The sequence below is a fragment of the Coregonus clupeaformis genome, unplaced genomic scaffold (assembly GCF_020615455.1).
Source record: "Coregonus clupeaformis isolate EN_2021a unplaced genomic scaffold, ASM2061545v1 scaf0281, whole genome shotgun sequence".
Taxonomy (NCBI): domain Eukaryota; kingdom Metazoa; phylum Chordata; class Actinopteri; order Salmoniformes; family Salmonidae; genus Coregonus; species Coregonus clupeaformis.
The window spans coordinates 70,001-91,664 of record NW_025533736.1 but is presented as its reverse complement, the minus strand read 5'-3'; the positions used below and the strand labels follow the sequence as shown (position 1 = coordinate 91,664).

Here is a 21,664-nt window from a genome sequence, read left to right as displayed (position 1 = left end):
TTAAAACAGAAATAACTTATTTACATAAGTATTCAGACCCTTCGCTATGAGACTCAAAATTGAGCTCAGGTGCATCCTGTTTCTATTGATCATCCTTGAGATGTTTCTACAACTTGATTGGAGTCCACCTGTGATAAATTCTATTGATTGGACATGATTTGGAAAGGCCCACATCTGTCTATATAAGGTCCCACAGTTGACAGTGCATGTCAGATCAAAAACCAAGCAATGAGGTCGAAGGAATTGTCCTTAGAGCTCCGAGACAGGAGTGTGTCGAGGCACAGATCTGGGGAAGGGTACCAAAAAATTTCTGCAGCATTAAAGGTCCCAACGAACACAGTGGTCTCCATCAATAAATGGAAGAAGTTTGGAACCACCAAGACTCTTCCTAGAACTGGCTGCAAGGTCAAACTGAGCAATTGGGGAAGAAGGGCCTTGGTCAGGGAGGTGACCAAGAACTCAGTGGTCACTCTGACAGAGCGCCAAACTTCCTCTTTGGAGATGGGAGAACCTTCCAGAACGACAACCATCTCTGCAACACTCCACCAATCAGGCCTTTATGGTAGAGTGGCCAGACGGAAGCCACTCCTCAGTAAAAGACACATGACAGCCCGCTTGGAGATTGCCAAAAGGCACCTAAAGTCTCTCAGACCATGAGAAACAAGATTCTCTGGTCTGATGAAACCAAGATGGAACTCTTTGGCCTGAATGCCAAGCGTCTCGTCTGGAGGAAACCTGGCACCATCCCTACGGTGAAGCATGGTGGTGGCAGAATCATGCTGTGGGGATGTTTTTCAGTGGCAGGGACTGGGAGTCTAGTCAGGATCGAGGGAAAGATGAACGGAGCAAAGTACAGAGAGATCATTGATGAAAACCTGCTCCAGAGCGCTCAGGACCTCAGACTAGGGCGAAGGTTCACCTTTCAACAGGACAACGACCCTAAGCATACAGCCAAGACAACACAGGAGTGGCTTCGGGACAAGTCTCTGAATGTCCTTGAGTGGCCCAGCCAGAGCCTGGACTTGAACCCGATAGAACATCTCTGGAGAGACCTGAAAATAGCTGTGCAGCAACGCTCCCCATCCAACCTGACAGAGCTTGGGAGGATCTGCAGAGAAGAATGGGAGAAACTCCCGAAATACAGGTGTGCCAAGCTTGTAGCATCATACCCAAGAAGACTAGAGGCTGTAATCGCTGCCAAAGGTGTTTCAACAAAGTACTGAGTAAAGGGTCTGAATACTTATGTAAATGTGATATTTAGTTTTTTGATATGTGTATTTTTTTAATAAATTAGCAATTTCTAAAAAGCAGTTTTTGCTTTGTCATAATGGTGTATTGTGTATAGATTGATGAGGGGAAAAAACTATTGAATCCATTTTAGAATAAGGCTGTAACGTTACAAAATGTGGAAAAAGTCTGAATACTTTTCGAATGCACTGTAAATACATTATACTAATACTATCATGTACTATATTGAACTAATACTTGTATTATAGTAGCATTTACATTATACTAAGCATGTTGTAATAAGCTCTATTCAAGAATCCTTAGGGAACTGACTGGCATTGAACCCTAGTCCTCAACCCATCATTCAGAGTCACCACACCTTAATAAACATGCAGAAAAAAAGTTGTAAAGGTGTTTTGTACAACAGCCCCCACATTTAGGTAGTGAATTTGATTGCTGGTTCGTTACTTATACTAGGTTCATACCTACATACATTCTGAAGGGTTGTGCCTCAAAAGCATCAGAGTGGTAACAACAACTGATCAATCACCAAAAGCAATCACTCTGTTAATCATTCAACTTGCAATTAGAGCTAATGAATAAACGCTGCCTCTTTAAGCTCCTTCAAATGATTAGGAATTAAAGCAGACCATGTTCTGTTCCTTGCTCTGCAGTGTGCATCGCCTTTCCCCTGAGGCGTTGCAGCTGACGAGCTTTTACTGCTAATTACAGCTCTGCTTCATTTAGAAACCTCTCATTTAGACGACGCCAATGCCACACTTCACCTCTAGCTTCTCACACTTCTGCTAGAAATGAGTGAAACTGGTTTGAAAACACTTGAAAAAGAGTCTGAGTTGTGTTTTTAACCCCTCTGTCTCCACAGATCAAGATACCTTTGAATTCTTTGATGTGGTGGGCCTGCAGGTGTGACGTCACAACGAGATTAGTTGTGCTGCCAACAAGGCACGCTGGTAGAGTTAATTCTCAGTGAAAAACATTCAGGAATTAAAACAAAGGTTTTGTGACACAGTGAGGATAATGGTTCGCTTCCTGACTCAGATGAAACTTCACACATGCTTAAAAAGCCTTAAAGCTTAAAGCAACTCGATCCCTTTCAGTATTTGATGTTTTTGTTGTGTCGACTTTTTATTATATTCTGCATTGTTGTGGGGGTTTTGAAGTCTTGAAAGTAGTCATTATTTTTGTATCTCCGTCAGACAGAATAGTGACAGACAAACAATTTCATTTGAAATAAGAGAGTAATAACATTTCAAAAACACTCAAACTCTCATTTTAAAACCACTAAAGGTTATACAACAAACAACAAGAAATTCCACAAAACAGAGTTTGTTTTTTGAAGAATATCCACATTGAACACAAACATGCTCATTACACGAGACTTTGGCTAAGAAACATGTTGTACAATTGAAGCCTACAAAACAGGCTGTGCTATGTGGGTCAGGGAATGTGAAACCCTGTGAGAAATCTTTTAACAATCTTTTTTAGCCTTGATGAAAACACAGTTTAGAAAACAGAGTGGAATGGTTGTAAGGCCAATGAGGCCAGTGAAGAGAAACATAAGCATGGTGCCATTTGGGACACTCAAATTTGAACTAAAAGATATAAAGTGATACTTTCTAGAAGTGCTTCTGGTGGTAAATGGAAACCTCAGAGGCCACCATGCAAGCTGGAACCTACAGTAAATAGCCTACACATGCATGCTGATTTCATATGATTACATGTAAAGCCAGACACTATTCTACAACCAGGCTATAGCAAAGTCTAATGAGTCAAGAGAAAGCTGTGGCCCAATGATCACAGATGATGATCAAACAAGATGATCGGAAGACGACTGCCTAGATTCACTGGGTTATCTGTTCAGAGAGAACCCAGCAAACCGGGAACATTTTCAGAACATTAGCGAATATTCTCATTAAGTTCTAGTTAGGGTTTTATCTAACATTAGGGTGATAACGTCCCAAAAACATACAAATAATATATATATTTTTGAAAATGTTTTAAATGAAATATCCTTGGAATGTTCTCTTAACATTCACTAAGATATTGTGCACAACATCTGTAACAACCACCACAGAACATTCCCCCAAATGTTCTCATTAGGTTTCCAGGTAATGTAATAACACAATAAAATATGAGAGCAACGTTCTGGGAACGTTCTTGCAACATCAGGCAAATGTTTTATTCAAACATTGTATAATCATCATCGCAACTGGACAGTTTTTGCGTTATGAGAACATTGCCGCAACCTAACGAATGTTCTGGGAACTTTCACAGAAACTATTTTGGTTTGCTGGGAAGTTTGTTCCACTTTTCTGAAGTGGCAAAAACAATTATGAATATTTCAGAACCAGAAATAAACAAATAAAATATTAATATTTACGCTCCTAAGGGCATGAGATTTATTTTCACGGTTCTTTTGAAATATTTGATCCCAGCCACTGCTGAGAAGTTGGCACCAACAGCGCATTAATGAATGTATTTAGTACATAATTGATCAAATCTATATAACGGCTATATAACGGAGACCGTAGCTCTCCTTGCTAGAGATGAAAGACCTCATGGATTCTAAGATGAGAGGTACCATGCTGACATTTGAAGTTATTGTCACTCAGCATAAAACAAAGACATCATTCAACGCCAAATAAAGAGCTTCAAGGCAAGACAGGGTTAGGGACAGCCTCAAGCCAAGACAGGGCCCAAGGAAATGTCAGTTTACTTGAAGGGCACGCATGCAGTCTTGTCTACTATATATCGCATATAAGATACAGTATGTGAAGAACCTGAATCATCAAGTATTTGGTCAACAGCATTTAAAAATAAATGACTGTACTTTTTTTAAGTTGAACTGAAATTACTCTTAGTAATCAAGCTTTTTGATTTGAAATGCTTTTCTCTTTCCTCACACGTAACAATACCAATACAATGATGTGCATTGTGCAACTCATCCTGCTCTTTTACAGTCAAAGATCACAGAAGACTTTTCAAAGTGCTTTACAAAGTGCTGGCTACGATTCAATCCCTGACATGGAATGAGCACCAGTGAATATAGAGTTGAAAGTAGACACCAGAAAGTGGGAGTGCTCCATTGCTTTGACAGCAAAGCAGAGACAAATAACCATTCCCCTACCTGTCATCCACTGTACATCAGTACAGTACATCACATCACAACATAATACTGGGCTTACAGTTCTGAAGGAGATAAAAACAACCCCTTACAAAGGCCTGTTTAGATATGTGGCTGGTTTGTGCCTATTTTAAGATCGAGTGTTATTTAAGGACAAGAGATAACTCACTATGATGACTCACAGAATTACAGTTCTGAAAGGACACTTACACATGGTTTCCTATGACCAATGAAATATCATGGTTTGCCCATTTAGAGTAAAAGTACAATTTTAAAGGACAACCAGCACACAGACACAAACTAAGACAACAGCATTACCCCAGCCCCTGAAATACTGATGCTGAGCCACTTACCTGAGTCCCACCGTGCTCCCGTTCCTGTGTGCACAGGACACCGTGCGACTCTGGTATCCCACCTGGATGTCCCAGAAGGGACTCTCCTGCCTGTTGAGCCGGTTCCTGGTCCGTTTCTTCTGGATCAGCTCCCTAGTATCAGGGTCTTTGACCCCAGGCCTCTCCCTGGCCCCCCCTTTACCCTTCCTACGTTTGGCCTGCCGTACCGGCCGGGAAATGGGGAGAGAACAGGACGTCCAGGGCCCCACCCTGAGGCTGTACACCCCCTCAGGCCCCTTACAAGGCCCTGGCTTACAGGTCTGGAACTCGGTCAGGTTGGGGCAGGCGGAACCCCCGAAGAGCGGAGGCACCAGGACACTGCGCACCCGGTTCTTTAGACCGGTTCCACAGGTTTTTGAGCAGGTCGTCCAGGGGGTAAACTCAGACACTACACAGTCCTGAGGGCAGGGGATGAGGCAGGCCTGCTCTAGTCGAGGCTTGGGCTCAAAGTACTCACAGATGGTGTCCTCTCCGGGAGACTCGTCGGACTTTAGTATGCAGCCCACCTCCCGAGTCTGAATGCCCTCCTCACCCCCATTGCATACGTATGGCCGCATGCCCCCAAAGGTCCTTGCTGACACGGACACACACTGGTTCCAGGCACCCAGTTGCCAGTCGTAAAGGTCCTTGTGCCAGTCACACACACGGAAGCAGTTCTGCTGGTTGGAAGGCCGCTGGGACTGGTCACAGTTGGTGTGGAGGGTGGTCCAGCCGTCCACGTGGGCACACCACACAGCCCGACTCTGGCTGCCACCTGGGCCACAGTCACTGCCCATACATCTGCCCCATGGCCCTTGGGAACACAACACAGACAGGGTTAAAATAACATTGATATAGGCAAGAATTAGGCATTTTAACATCAAATGGTAAAGTGGATATAGTGTACACTATACAGTATATCAATTGATGGCAAATTGATTATTTTAGGGCTTACTTGATCAAATTGCATTAATGTACTTGGTGGTGAGGGAATTTAGTGGTGCAGTGGTAGGGTTCTGGGGCGGTAGTTTATGGATCATTTGGAAAAAGCAAACCATACAAATATCAACCAGGACGTAGAATTAACCCACATCCGCAGGCGCAGTGGACGGATCGATGGAGACCAATAATGTCATAGAGAACCCCGACCGCACCTTCATACCCGCCGACAGAGACATACAGCACATTTACAATTCATGCACTAAAAGATTAGTACATCAACTATTCTACTATAGCTCCCCTTTCAGCTCCACGTTATTACTCTGAATGAAGTCTCCATTGCAGCCGTAACACGAGAGCTTTCTCTGACTTTTAGCCCCACACCAAACCTCATCACACTAAAAGAGCTGCGGCTTAATAGCAGTGTTGTTCATTGTGTCATTCAGATCAACCTAATCCGTGACCATGTTGTGCTCTGACGCTGTTATCCACAGGCTAGTGATAGCACAGAACAACCGAGAAAGAAGAGGAGACTAATGGACAGCTTCACCTCACACCAACCCCTTCCATCTACAGCCAATTGATTGTGTTAGAGCGTGGCCTCAGGCTGAGTGGTATCCGGGTGAGGGTGCCTTGTGTTTACCCATGTTGCCCCATGAACCGATTGCCCCACTGTGGAGGACAAAGGACACTAGTCTGGATGAAACAGGCTGAAACATTTCCTGCAACTATCAGACGCAAATGCCTCAGATGACAGCCTATTAGTGGACTCATCTCCTCTCTCAGCTGCTGATCTTGCTGGCAGGAACTGGATTCAATCAGCGTGTCAAGCATGTCCACAGAAGCCTGAAAGCACATCACACATGGCTGTTTTATTTTCCCCTATATCAACACAAGATCAATGCCCTGCTGTCAGACTACACATGTATCATATATAGTTGTGATTCAAGGGATGTCTGGGCATCCGTTGGCTACCGATCAGATTGGGGTTTATTTAATAGCCTTTTGAAATGGGGTGTCTCGGGTTTTCGGCACAAAAGAGGCAGGGGGTAAACTATCTGGAGCATTCCCAAGGCTTATTCCTATATGCTGTTTGCCTGAGTAAATGAAACCCTAGCAAAATGATTTCACCAATAACAAAAGGAGCTTACTTTGAAGTTTTGTTCAACACATGGTAAATAATAATAATGTACCATTTAGCAGACGCTTTTATCCAAAGCGACTTACAGTCATGCGTGCATACATTTTTTTGTGTATGGGTGGTCCCGGGGATCGAACCCACTACCCTGGCGTTACAAGCGCCGTGCTCTACCAGCTGAGCTACAGAGGACCATGGTGTGAGCGGTGGGATCTTAGCAGTGATTAGGGTATTGGCACTCCATGATGAAGACAGTATGACATGAAACACATTCATTTTGGAGCTGTAGCTACATGTCATGGAAGCCAAACTGACATCCTCTCATTGAATGCTGTAAAAACGTGAAACAACTCTTTTATCACCAATCATTGTAGGATAAGATCATCCATGTTGGTCTGAGTCATGGCGTTGTGCTTGATGAAAGAATGAAATACGGAACTAACATTTGGTATGTCAACAGTTATCAACATCAACGGTCTGTATAGTATACTATAAATTATAAACTGGGTCGTTCGAGCCCTGAATGCTGATTGGCTGAAAGCCGTGGTATATCAGACCGTATACCACAGGTATGACAAAACATGTATTTTTACTGCTCTAATTACGTTGGTAACCAGTTTATAATAGCAATAAGGCACCTTGGGTGTTTGTGGTATATGGCCAATATACCACGGCTAAGGGCTGTATCCAGGCACTCCACGTTGTGTCGTGCTTAAGAACAGCCCTTAGCCGTGGTACATTGGCCATATACCACACCCCCTCAGGCCTTATTGCTTAAATTTATAACTCAGGGGGAGATTTTTCTTTCTTTGTGATCCAATGTCCGAGGGACTTAACTGATCTCCCATAGGCTCAAGTGTACATACCCCCCTCTCTAAGCAGCAGATTAGGCTGGAGTAAGAAGTATAATATCCCCACTGTTAGAGAGCCAGTCGGATCTCTCTGTCCCCATGTGTTCATTAATGAACAGACATGTTTTGGCTCCCACAGGGTCATCCTCACTAAGGATGGGGTCAAACAGAGCTGTTCACTTGGTTGTGTTTGCTTGTTATTGAGAAAGGAACTGCTTACTGCCAATGTCAGGGATCATTTTGAGCTGTCCTTGCTGTCTGACAGGTGCTAAAGTGGTGGTCCTATTGCCAAGAAATCCCGGTCATTCCTTCTGGTTTAGGCGTCTCATAGAGCACTCAAAATGTCTGTCATTCTACAGAATGTCAGGATCAGGTTGGACAGGTGTTATTATGAGAAGATTAGGTTTGCTTTATGAAAACCACTTAAAATAAAGTGCTATCACATCTCAGATGGCCAAAGCTATAACTGTACAATTAAAGCGAGCCAAGGACCTTGTATCCCCTAACTACCATCCCCAACTCCCAATAGAGTCCAGTTGCAGCACAGAGTGAAATGGAATACAAAAGGCCCTCTTAAATACAATGGCACATAACCCTTGGCAGAGATGAATGTCAACACATTGAACATGCCATGTTGAGCCACTGTTAAACCCAGTAGAGCAATTAGTTAGCCAAAAGGTCTACAAACTATCTAGACAAAAAGCTTGCAAACAATCTTATGAGCATTACGCAAGGCCAAACTATGTATCCCTTCAGAGAGACCATGGAAAGACAAAGGATGAAGAGACAATCTCCACATAGTCCTAAGGGGTAGTACAGAAGTCTGCATTTGAAGAGAATCCATCATAAGTTCTTAAATTACTAAAGTATGGTCAGACACTTCATTTCACTTCCAAATGAACATTGCCCTTTTTTTAATAAACAACACCAAATTGTAAATCATGGGTTATAATAAAAAAGAGAAAAATATGTCTGAGGGGAAGGAGGAGACCAGAGGCTACCACTTAATGTCTGCTGAAAAACTATGAGCTGCTTAACATTCATGGATAATTACCAACCCTGTGTTCAGTGTGATCTGTGCCCTTGGCCATGTTTCGCTAAGCTACAATCCATTGACTAAAGCTCTTCCTCTCACAATTGACCTGAATGTCATTAGCTGGAATTCCACAACTTCCATGGTTTAAAGGACTTTTTGATGATTCTGATTCATCAAGCACAACATACAGCACTGCACATAACTCTGAGGCAGACTTTCGATTTAACCCATACAATGTTAAACAGTTTCCTCCATTTAATTATATTTTTCATAAATAGGAAAAATTGTGCAGGCTCTGTGTCATTATTGATGCCATGCCACCTTTATGAACTAGTGTCATGGTTACCACTGTCAGTATCGTCGGGAACAGAGGACCAAGGCGCAGCGTGGAAGGTGAACATATTTTTATTATATGAGTAATCACACGAACAAAACAACAAACGATAACGTGACGTCCTCGGCTCAAACCCAAACCTAATTGGAACAAGATCCCACAAACACTGTGGGAACACAGCCTGTCTAAATATGGTTCCCAATCAGAGACAACCAGCAACAGCTGACACTCGTTGCCTCTGATTGAGAACCACTCTGGCCAACATAGACATACATGAACTAGAAAAACAAAGAACACTCACACCCTGGCTCAACATACAAGCCTCCCCAGAGCCAGGGCGTGACAACCACCTTCTAGTCATCTCATTGGATTCAGCTAATTAAAGCAGAACACTCATTTCAGTGAAAAATAACAAATCGAAGGTGGAATACTGCACTGCAGCTTGTAGGAGACAGCCTCATTTGTCACTCCTGCAGTGACAAGAAATGTGTGCCATTCTGCACAAACCACCCATTCATGTGTGTGTCAAAATCCAACTGTCAATGCGTTCAACAGCAGACACATTTCAAAAGGGCAAACGCAATGGTCCATGCTCCACTTAGAAATCTGTCAGGAAATATGTCCAAGCTGTCAGTAACAGTAAGAACACAATCAATAAACCTCATAATTTCTTTGACGCTCAAAATCCACCATCAATTCAACAACCTGCCAGAGTCATAAAGGTTTCCCTCTGCATGCTAACCAACTTCCTATGATTTCACTAGCTGCCACTAAACCAGAAAGCACAATAAAAACAACATGCTTGAGTACGTATGAACACTCCAGTAAAATGCCTTGTGTTCAATGCAGCCCAAACAAACAAAGCAACCACGGCCCTATTGCTCTCCTCACGCTAATGAAACATTTACAGAAACACCACATACACTGCACTCCAACACATGGATCTGGTATGTGTGTTGTGGGAGTTTATATTGTTTCCCAAATGTTCTCTTGCCGCAGTTTGAGGCAGGATGTTATGGGAGGGGCAGTCAGTGGCCTTATAATGGGATAGGGGTGGGAGTGTCCCTCCTGCTGTGCAGTGATTTTCAACATGCCCATCATGCAGCTCTGACAGGCGCGCTTTATGAGAACACAGGGAAGGTAAACCACATAAACAGTAAATCCTACCTCAATTACTCACAATCCACTGAATCTTATTTCAATGAAAGGGAGAGAGTTGTTTTCAGATAACACACTTATGTTATCTATTGTAATGTGGTCGGACACGGTAATTGGACCAAACAATCTACCATTCATAAAATTGGTATGTTGACATTTGAAGTTCAGAGGTTAGACATTTTTGATTGATTTCTTCCACGAATTCTAACTGATTCTGTCTCTTCATTTGGGAACAGACAGCAGTGTTTTTCTCAAACAATAATTACAGACAGGATAAATGGCAGGAGGACATGATGAACACATTTCATGGAGGAATAGATTTCCATTCTGAAAAGTAATAGAATGGAATGGAATTGTGCATTTTGATTCATATGTATCTCTTCCATCAACACAAGCTCTTATTGAACTGGGAAACAAACAAGAACATGCAGCACTGTAGCCAATATACTGATCACTTTATCAGATTAAACAAGGTGTAAAAATATAAATAATCTTTAAAGGTATTGTGATGTCACGAGAGGCTGTGTCCTGGAGGGACGTTACATCCCCCTGAGGTGGCTGCAAACCCAGACAGCTATGGCTCCATCTGCTGGTATGGTCGGGAACTCCACCCCTCTATGGCCAATCTTCCCACGCAGCTGAAACAAATGAGGAGCTGATGAGCTGAAGGTTTGGGAAGGGAAGAGACACAGTCTCCAAGCTGGGCTCTCTGGAGGACAAGAGTGCTGCACGTCCACTTCCAGGAGGAATATAAGGATTTGGAGATACTTACCTTTGGGGAAATACTCACCTTTGGATATATGCACCTGTGGAAATACGTGTGGGACATTTGGAAGGACGTTTTGCTGGGTTGGCCACTAGCTGCAACGTGGAATACAGTAAGACTGGGGAAAAGTTATTTGAGCGAGGGAGAGTTATGATTTTGGATGTGGAAGAGACATCCCTGAACTGTTAACCCTTAAAGAGCCACCAGAGAACAGTATTGTGTTATACTTTCGTTAGTTTCCCAAGACCTTTAATAAAATCCTTGTTTTGGTTGAACCTGGTCTCCTTGCACTACTTGAGCAATCCCGCTGAAAGCTGTGTAGCCTCTTGTGACGTCACAGATGGTGGAGAATACAGGCACGCTCAAGCGTTAATAGTGCATGTCAGAGGAGGATACCGAAGGTTTGATCACCCAGTTTTCCAAGTTGGCCGTAGGCTCCCCGCCGACTGAAATGGAGGACATATTGAAAGCCCTTGTTGCTGGCCAGCAAGCCCAGATGCAAGCAAACGTGGCTCTCTTGGAGGAGCAAAAGAAAGCCAACCTTCTGAAGGCAGAGGAATTGCAGTTGCAGAGACAGAGGGTGGTCCAAAATACCCGCCCAATAAAGGCAAGTGACTTTATATCTAAGATGGGAGCTACCGATGACATTGAGGCATACCTGCATGCATTTGAGGCCACGGCCACTAGGGAAGCCTGGCCCAAGCAACAGTGGGTTGGTCTGTTAGCCCCCTTTCTAACCGGGGAAGCGCTGAATGCTGTCCGGGACCTGGGCCCTGACCAGGTTACTGACTATGATGCCCTGAAGTCTGAGATCCTCAGCAGATATGGACTCACAAAGTTTGGTATGGCCCAGCGCTTTCACAGTTGGACCTTCCAACCAGACCAACCTCCTCGGGCGCAGATGCATGAACTTGTCCGAATCGCAAGGAAATGGCTGGATCCGCAGAGGAATACAGCAGCGGCGGTGGTGGAGGCCGTTGTGGTGGATCGTTACCTACGCGCCCTGCCTTATGAGGCAAAACGGTTCATCAGTCAACAGGCCTTGACCACGGCTGATCTGACCGTGGAAGCTGTGGAAAAGTACCAGGCCACAGCGGAGATGCTGAATGCTTCCCGAAAAGACCCCAGGAGTGCGGCCCCACCACAAATGGGGAAAACCCGTCCAAAGGACCCCAAGGTCTCGAACCCCGCCGCGTCAGGACTTATCCCGGCTCCAGGGGGAGCCAGAAACCAGGCGGGTCCAAGAAGAGTACACCAGGAGGGGGAAACTCGACAGTGTTACCGGTGTGGGGAGATGGGACATATCTCCTGGCAGTGTGGGAAACCAGCCGATGAACCTATGCCCACTGCGGAGTCCTCCAGCTCAGCACCCACACATCGTTTTGCCTCGCTCTTGGGAGTCGTAGATGGCGGCCCAGATCGACCCCCCACCTGCCCGGTAACTGTGAATCACCATGATGTGGAGGCCTTACTGGATTCTGGTAGCCGGGCCACCCTGGTGCGTAAGGATTTGGTGGGCCCAACGTGTCTGACCCCGGGGAAAGTCCTCCCAGTTTCCTGTGTCCATGGGGACACCAGAGAATACCCCATTACTGAACTTACAATGACCAGCACACGGGGAACCATACACACGACGGCGGGGGTGGTTGATTCCCTCCCCGTCCCTGTCCTAATTGGACGAGACTGCCCAGCCTTTTACCCACTCTGGAGAGAGTCTCAGGAGAGGATAACCCGAGTACCTCGGAAACGGAGAGGCAAGACTCATCCTGGGAAGGCTCCGGTGCAATCCTCCGAGTTACTCACTCCCGCCCGGGCTCGGATAGGGATGGCAGGTGCCCAGACCGACACAGAGACGGAGCTACAGAATCTGGACAAAGAACTGTCTGGTCTGAAGGGGACCGCTGAGAGGTATCGTTTGTTAAAGCAACAGTTAGACATGAAGACAGAAGAGTTAGATATCCTCCAGGCTAAACTCCAACAGAGCTCCTTCCCTAAGCAACAGGAGGAGCTGGAGAGGCTGCGCAGGACCATCGAGGAGTGTGAGGAGACCCTGCGCAGTAGTAAGGAGGTCCAGAAGAAGGCAGAGGAGAAGTACAAGGTGTTGGAGAACAAGATGAAGAATGCGGAGGCAGAGAGAGAGAAGGAACTGAAAGCTGCTCAACAGAAGCTAAACTCTGCTAAAACCAAGGCTGATGCGTTCAGTAAGAAACTCAAGGAGAGACAACAGGAGGCTGAGTCCCTGGTCCTAGAGTTGGAGGAGTTGAAGAGAGAGCAGTCTGGCAAGCACCACGGCAATGCGGACGCCCTCTCCCGGCGTGATGCCTTCTTCGCTGCCCTTACCCCGACGAGGACGTCGGTCCCGAGGAGGGGGATGTGTGATGTCACGAGAGGCTGTGTCCTGGAGGGACGTTACATCCCCCTGAGGTGGCTGCAAACCCAGACAGCTATGGCTCCATCTGCTGGTATGGTCGGGAACTCCACCCCTCTATGGCCAATCTTCCCACGCAGCTGAAACAAATGAGGAGCTGATGAGCTGAAGGTTTGGGAAGGGAAGAGACACAGTCTCCAAGCTGGGCTCTCTGGAGGACAAGAGTGCTGCACGTCCACTTCCAGGAGGAATATAAGGATTTGGAGATACTTACCTTTGGGGAAATACTCACCTTTGGATATATGCACCTGTGGAAATACGTGTGGGACATTTGGAAGGACGTTTTGCTGGGTTGGCCACTAGCTGCAACGTGGAATACAGTAAGACTGGGGAAAAGTTATTTGAGCGAGGGAGAGTTATGATTTTGGATGTGGAAGAGACATCCCTGAACTGTTAACCCTTAAAGAGCCACCAGAGAACAGTATTGTGTTATACTTTCGTTAGTTTCCCAAGACCTTTAATAAAATCCTTGTTTTGGTTGAACCTGGTCTCCTTGCACTACTTGAGCAATCCCGCTGAAAGCTGTGTAGCCTCTTGTGACGTCACAGTATGTACTAGCGTCATCTTTATTTGTACCAAAACACAAAATGTAAACCACTGAAATATTAAATATAAGAAAATAATGAAATAGAGGGCATGGCCACAGGTTTTAGTTAGATATCCTTTTCCATTTAAAACATTTGAAAGCCACCGCAATACAAAAACAAAGCCCCTGAAATTATGCCAGCAAAACTGCATTTCAAGCAAAAAAGATCACAGTATTGAAACAAAAAGGAAGAATAAGACAAATCACAGAGAGAGAATGTGCCCCTTGGTGCTTGGCACTGCAGTTAAATATTATTATGATGCCAGTGTGGAGTACATTGTTGACTCCAATTTAAAGAGGCACCTCCATGGAAGACTTCCTTGGTGTGGTAGAGGATGGGGGGTGAAAGAGGGTTTCATTGCCTATAATCTGCCCTTAAAAAAGCCAGCTATTAGTCTGCGAGGAGGAGTTGCACTGGCAGATTTTACATGAAGTGAGCTGGGTTACGAAAACAGTTGCATGTGTTGCTAGGAAGCCTGCACGGATACCATGAAGAGGGGCAGGGCATCTTGTTTACATTTCTCCTTTTGTAGGGAAAATCATACTGTAGCTGTTATAAAACCTGGGGACATACACAGTCCATACAGGCATATACAGAATATAATATGTCTAATGTTATGCTAGTGCTTTATGTGACCAACTCTTTGCTGCTGTATCTGCTATTGTTGTGTTAGTCCATTTTTGAAAATCAATTCTTGGGTTTAAAGTGCTCTTGACATGAATGTGTGTACCAGTACATATTTGTTAATGTGAGTATGTTTGTGTTGGATGTGTGGGTGTGTGGGTGCATGCACAAGTGGGCGTGTCTGCATGTGCCATTTTCCCATTTGATTGCCTGCACGTGTGTGTGACTGTTGCTCCAGGGGCAGAGATTTGATAATGTACATGCCACTTTATTGAGATAAATGCTCCAATCACATGGTGAGATCTCCACCCTCTGAAGCGCCTCTGTCAAAGATTAGATTACTGCTTCCTATGATGCATCATTCTCTACATCTCAATTCAATAGTAAAGTAACACAACACTGGGAAACTTCTTAGAATAAGGATTTGCAACTGGCACTGAGGAGGTGTCTGCCAAACTAACACAAATGTTCTAAAATGCAGCCTTTTACAGCACAATTAAGAGCAACATGAAGGTTTAAAATGGTCATTTTATAGCTGACAGTCCACAGCAGGTCATGGATGAAAGTAGAAATAAGTGAAATGTTCATTATTGTTTTGTTGGCCGGAAACTATTACTAAGTGTATGTGACGTACGCTTTGTCTGCTACAACAAAGCATACGTTTAGAGAACAATACAATTAGGAAGTCACCGCTTAGAAATTACATTAATCCTATAATCTTATAATGCTCTCTTTACAGAGCTCTGAAGACAAAAGACTAGTAATTCTTAATAACACTTAGAGGTTATTCTCTATGATCCCAGCAAAGGTTGAAAGTTCATATCAACTAAGTTACATTTGTTGATCATATGACAGGTAACTTTAAAGGGGACAAACCATCTGTAAAGGCAGTGGGAGTGTTTACAGTACTATACTTCAGACTAAACACTGCTCTTCAAAGGTTGTTTTGGCAGTCAAAGGTCAGCGTGCCCTTTCCACCCCAGGCACTAATCATAGATTAAACAAAGCTTAGAGTTGCTAACATCGATCCTGATCAGACAGAGACGTTGACATGTTAGTGTAATCAAGATCTTTGTTTCGATCAGGACACAAGAATAGGCTGAGTGGTCCTCAATTCACGACAATGTCGTGTGGATCCACAAAATCATACTGTGACCAGTTACGATTGAGAGGGATCTAAGATTGATGTTAGTAGTTAGTGTATGTTTCTTATCAATGAATGGCTATATAATACAACAGAAATGGCAAGAAATTGTTGTGTTGGGCTGATAATTAAACCACAGCTGGGATGCTTGTTCTTCTAATTAGTGCAGGATGGGAAAATAACACTTCTAGGACACTAGTGACTAAACTTGGAACACAAGGTGTGGACTCTCTTTCCTGGGCCTATGGGGATCCCTCTTGGATTGTGATCCAGCAGCACTACTCTGTTGGACTGAGTAGGAGTGTTGGAGGTGTTGGTAGAGAGTGGATACCCCAGCCAAACCTAGCACAGTACTACACATACGCACACACACACACACACACACAACCACACACACACACAGTCGGCCAAAACAGACAGACTGCACTCACACTTAGGCCAACCCACAGCCTTCTGTCAACTCTTTTCATGTTTGCTTTCATTTCATATCAGCTGTGAGGTGTATGATGTAAACAGCAATAACAACACACCTTCGGGGTGAAAGACATTAACTTCACAATCTTTCGTATCATGTCTCCTAATCAAAAACGAATTACCATTAATTGTACTTACATGCAATACTACTCTTAAAAGCCCTCAAACCATTAGAATGTGTTTGTGTGAATACTACATCTGAATGTCAGATTATGTAATACTGTACATACTGTATAGACATGGCATGTAAGCCCTGACATCAAAGAATAGAAATGTGTCACACTGTAATTCACCATTATTCAATTGAACCATCTAAAGCCAGAGGACCAAGAGCTTATCACTCAGAATACAGAGACAAAATGCCAGATGACAGATGCAAAGGCCACTGAGTGCAGGAAGTGTGTGCCAAAAGAGAGTGGTTTACCCTCACATCTGTTATTTCTCTGGGCAAACTAATTCTACCTTTGAATGTATTCATTCTAAAACCGTTCAACAGCAAGGGTCGGGTAGAGGTAACTAGTGGTCCCTCCAGCGCTAATGATTTTTGGGGGAACGGTTTCAGAGAGCATGACGGTGAGGTTGAGGGAGGTTTCGCTGCAGTCTCTCAGCAAAGTGTTGAGAAGTTTACTGAGATCTCAGCTTTCAAATTGACAGCGACACTGACTGCAAGTCCACTGGGAGGTCTTGATAGGATGTTCAGAAATAATTGTATATTATGTTTACAAGAAAAGCATATAGTGAAAGGGCAAAGCAGTGATGATAGGTTTATCGTCCTCTGACTTCTTTGTCGATATTTCAGGATGATTATATTCAATGTTCTGCTCATTCTGTAGGTATCAATCTGGCTGGGCAATTGACTCAAAATGTTTCAATGTGTTGCTTGCTTGGATTGGTCAATCACTTGTTGAGTCCAATTCTTTCCAAATGAACACTTATCCTCAGATCCCGAAAACACTGTGATTGAAATGGTTAGTGAGTTTTCACCAAGCATCTGTACCACTGATTCATTACGGTAGATAGAGCTTTTTAGCCATTCTCACCCATCCAGACACTGCTCCAATGCTAAGAATAGCATTAATGATTGACAGCTCCTGTTCCCGGAGGATTCGAGGTTCTCTCTCCCTCTTATTTGAGCCGTTTCATTGACACGTAGAGAAAGAGAGCATGTCAACATCAGAGAGGCTCATAAATTCTCACCAGCATTCACTCAGCTTCAAATATCACACCCTGAATCACGAGAAAGCACTTGTGTGCTTGTGAAAGAGCGTGCCTTACTCAATCACATAAAAAGGCTTAAAACAAAGACTGATATAACTGTTCAACAGTATTATATTTATTTAAAAACAGCATCTCCAGAGCAAGTTATAACCATATAAACAACTAAAACCGTGGCTCACCTAGCTTAAAATACATCCCCTGACCAACATTTGGGCACACCTATTTAAAATGGCAGGTGAACTTATTACCAGGGTCAAACCAACTAGCCACATCATTAGCACTCAGCCAATAGAAACAAAAAAACAATTAAGCACATGAACACAAATTGCTGTAGAGGTTGAGATGGTGGATAAGTTAACTTTGAACTGTTGAAGGTTTGTAAGTGAATGAGTGACTAAATACATACACAAAACACAACATGCTCTTAAATAAATAACTTGAATTAATAAATACTTTGAAAAAATATGATAAAACCAGAATATCTTCTTCACAGTGCTCATGTGCCTATGTGTTGCATGAGCTTACTGTGTGTGTACGTGTTGCTTTAGATAATATTTTCTCCGTGAAGTGATATTTCCTGCATAGATGCGGAGGAAAGGACAAATAGCAGAGGATGAGGTAATCATCTCAATGTCAACTCTGTAACTAAGAACAAATCCTTTGAATTATTAATCAGGGACTCTGCTGCATGCTATGCCAGTGAACATGAATGCTGTTCAGGCTATGGCATCTTTGATGATGAAATAGAGATAAAAGGAGTATAGGGTGTACTGCATTGACATTATAGCATACTCTCCAAACAACTGTTGGATAACTGTCAAATTGTTTAAAACAGATAAAGGTATTTTTTAAGACAGTGAACTTGATCCAGTAGCACGTTGCCTAATGATCCTGCCATGAGTGGTTGACGAAAGAGAACATCATTCTCTACAAGAAACATCAACTTCCTCAGAAAGAACTGTACTCTGTTCTCATAAAACCAATGTATTTGTCACAGTTCCCTCAGCCAGAACCCAGAAGCAGACCAGGACAAGGAGAGTTGAACGAAGGTGAGGGTTTATTTAGATACAACCAAAGGTGCAGAATAATCCAGGGACAGAGCGGGCGGCGTGGATGAGTAGTTGGGGGTGCAGCACAAGGTCCAGTGATGGCTCGGCAGCCGCCGACCATCAGGCAGAGGTGGGGTGAAGGTTCCGGACGTGTGACTGCAGGTGGAACAAAAACGGAGGTAAGGACACAAAAACTCAACAAAGTACAAAACAACAAAACTCACGCAAGAAACTCTAAACTGATACACAGAACACCTACTGTTCATGGCTAACGATCCGGCAGGAACTGGATGTTTGGCCAGAGCCTAAAAAGGGTGATGATGAGGGCCAGGTGTGCAGATTGCTGACGGGATGCAGGTGCGGAAAACCAGAGAGCTCCCCGGAGCGTTCCCGAACCCTCGGGAAACAGGAGACTACGAACCCAAAACACTGGTCACCAGACAGGACCCGACTCAGACTGCCGGGATCGTTACAGTATTCAAGTTTCTGCTTTATCTCTTTGTTTAATTACACACCAGAGTTAAGCTCACTAAATGCAATTTTATAGCATTTTCCATCCTCATGTCGCTATTACAGGAACACGAGCCCAGTTGGGATCCACGCTACACCGGAGTGACAAGTGGCGTTGCACCTAATGAAATCATGAGGCAGAAAAGTGTTAACCTGGAGCCACAGAAAGAGCCCCCGTGTCGAGTGGAGGTGAGAGAACTGTGATCCCAATCTCGAGCATTTCCATCCACAGTGCTAATACTCCAATCCCCCTCATTTTCCCCCTCCATGTTCCCCTGACAGCTCCTCCCTCTGTTAATTGGCCAGATGGGGAGATTATGGGACCTCTGGGACACGGTTGCTAGGATATTAATGGTGGTAACAGAACAGACACGAATCTTGTCATTTCTTGCTTCTCTTTGGTGTAAAGGTCTCAAATTCGATTTTCTGGAAGGCGTTGGTTTTCAAACTATGCACACCAATTGCTGATTTTTTCCATGTGGTTATTTACCAGTATAGCCGTACTGTATGTCCCATATCAAATCAAATCAAATTGTATTGGTCACGTACACATATTTTGCAGATGTTATCGCAGGTGCAGGGAAATGCTTATGTTTCTACCTCCAACAGTGCAGTAATACCTAACAATACAAAACAATACACGCATATCCCAAAAATGTAAAGAAAGGAATTATGAAGTATAGAAATATTAAAATGAGCAATGTCAGAATCCGGAATATAAATATACAGTGAGCTCCAAGTATTGGGACAGTGACACATGTTTTTAGTTTTGGCTCTATACTCCAGCACTTTGAACTTATACAATGACTATGAGGTTAAAGTGCAGACAGTCAGCTTTAATTTGAGTTTTTTTTTAATCCATATCGGCTGAACCGTTTAGAAATTGCAGCACTTTCTGTACATAGTCCCCCCATTTTAGGGGACCAAAAGTATTGGGAAAAATTAACTTATGCTGTATGTGTATTAAAGTAGTAAAAAGTGTAGTATTTGGTCCCATATTCCTAGCACACAATGATAACATCAAGCTTGTGACTCTACAAACTTGTTGGATGCTTTTGATGTTTGTTTTGGTTGTGTTTCAGATTATTTTGTGCCCAATAGAAATGAATGGTAAATAACGTATTGTGTCATTTTGGAGTCACTTATATTGTCAATAATAATATAATTTGTTTCTAAATACATCAATGTGGATGCTACCATGATTACGGATAGTCCTGAATGAATCGTGAATAATGATGAGTGAGAAAGTTACAGATATATCATACAAATATACACAAATATCATACCCGCCAATACATGCTAACCTCTCATTTGAATAGGAGGGGAGGTTAGCATTTTTGGGGGGTAAGATATTTATGCCTGTAACTTTCTCACTCATCATTATTCATGATTCATTCAGCATTATCTGTAATCATGGTAGCATCCACATTAAGGTAGAAGTGTTTAGAAACATATTCTATTGTTATTTACAATAAAGTGTCTCCAAAATGACACAATACATTATTTAGCACTCATTTCTATTTGGAACAAAATAATCTGAAATCATACACAATCCATGTCTCTATTGTCTCAAGGCTTAAAAATCCTTCTTTAACCTGTCTCCTCACCTTCATCTACACTGTTTGAAGTGGATTTAACAAATTACATAAATAAGGGATCATAGCTTTCACCTGGATTCACCTGGTCAGTCTATGTCATGGAAAGAGCAGGTGTTCTTAATGTTTTGCACACTCCGTGTACATACGAAGTGGGTAAAACAGCATGTAAATATTATTAAAGTGACCAGTGTTCAATTACTATGTACAGTTGAAGTCGGAAGTTTACATACACTTAGGTTGGTGTCATTAAAACTCGTTTTTCAACCACTCCACAAATTTCTTGTTAACAAACTATAGTTTTGGCAAGTCGGTTAGGACATCTTCTTTGTGCATGACACAAGTCATTTTTCCAACAATTGTTTACAGACAGATTATTTCACTTATAATTCACTGTATCACAATTCCAGTGGGTCAGAAGTTTATATACACTAAGTTGACTGTGCCTTTAAACAGCTTGGAAACTTCCAGAAAATGATGTCATGGCTTTAGAAGCTTCTGATAGGCTAATTGACATCATTTGAGTCAATTGGAGGTGTACCTGTGGATGTATTTCAAGGCCTACCTTCAAACTTAGTGCCTTTTTGCTTGACATCATGGGAAAATCAAAAGAAATCAGCCAAGACCTCCACAAGTCTGGTTCATCCTTGGGAGCAATTTCCAAATGCCTGAAGGTACCACGTTCATTTGTACAAACAATAGTACGCAAGTATAAACACCATGGGACCACGCAGCCGTCATACCGCTCAGGAAGGAGATGCGTTCTGTCTCCTAGAGTACTTTGGTGCGAAAAGTGCAAATCAATCCCAGAACAACAGCAAAGGACCTTGTGAAGATGCTGGAAGAAACAGGTACAAAAGTATCTATATCCACAGTAAAACGAGTCCTATATCGACATAGCCTGAAAGGCCGCTCAGCAAGGAAGAAGCCACTGCTCCAAAACCGCCATAAAAAAGCCAGACTACGGTTTGCAACTGCACATGGGGACAAAGATTGTACTTTTTTAAATGTCCTCTGGTCTGATGAAACAAAAATAGAACTGTTTGGCCATAATGACCATCGTTATGTTT

The 21,664-nt window shown here is 43.3% G+C and overlaps 1 protein-coding gene across 1 annotated transcript in view; it reads right to left on the bottom strand.

The window, feature by feature from the left end:
- LOC121560547 (thrombospondin type-1 domain-containing protein 7A) overlaps nt 1–21,664 on the bottom strand; it is a 122,033-nt gene that overhangs the window by 80,695 nt on the left and 19,674 nt on the right. The window contains exon 2 of the mRNA XM_045214566.1: nt 4,726–5,557. Within this exon, the coding sequence (XP_045070501.1) occupies nt 4,726–5,557 (832 nt within the window). The remainder of the gene's footprint in view (nt 1–4,725; nt 5,558–21,664) is intronic.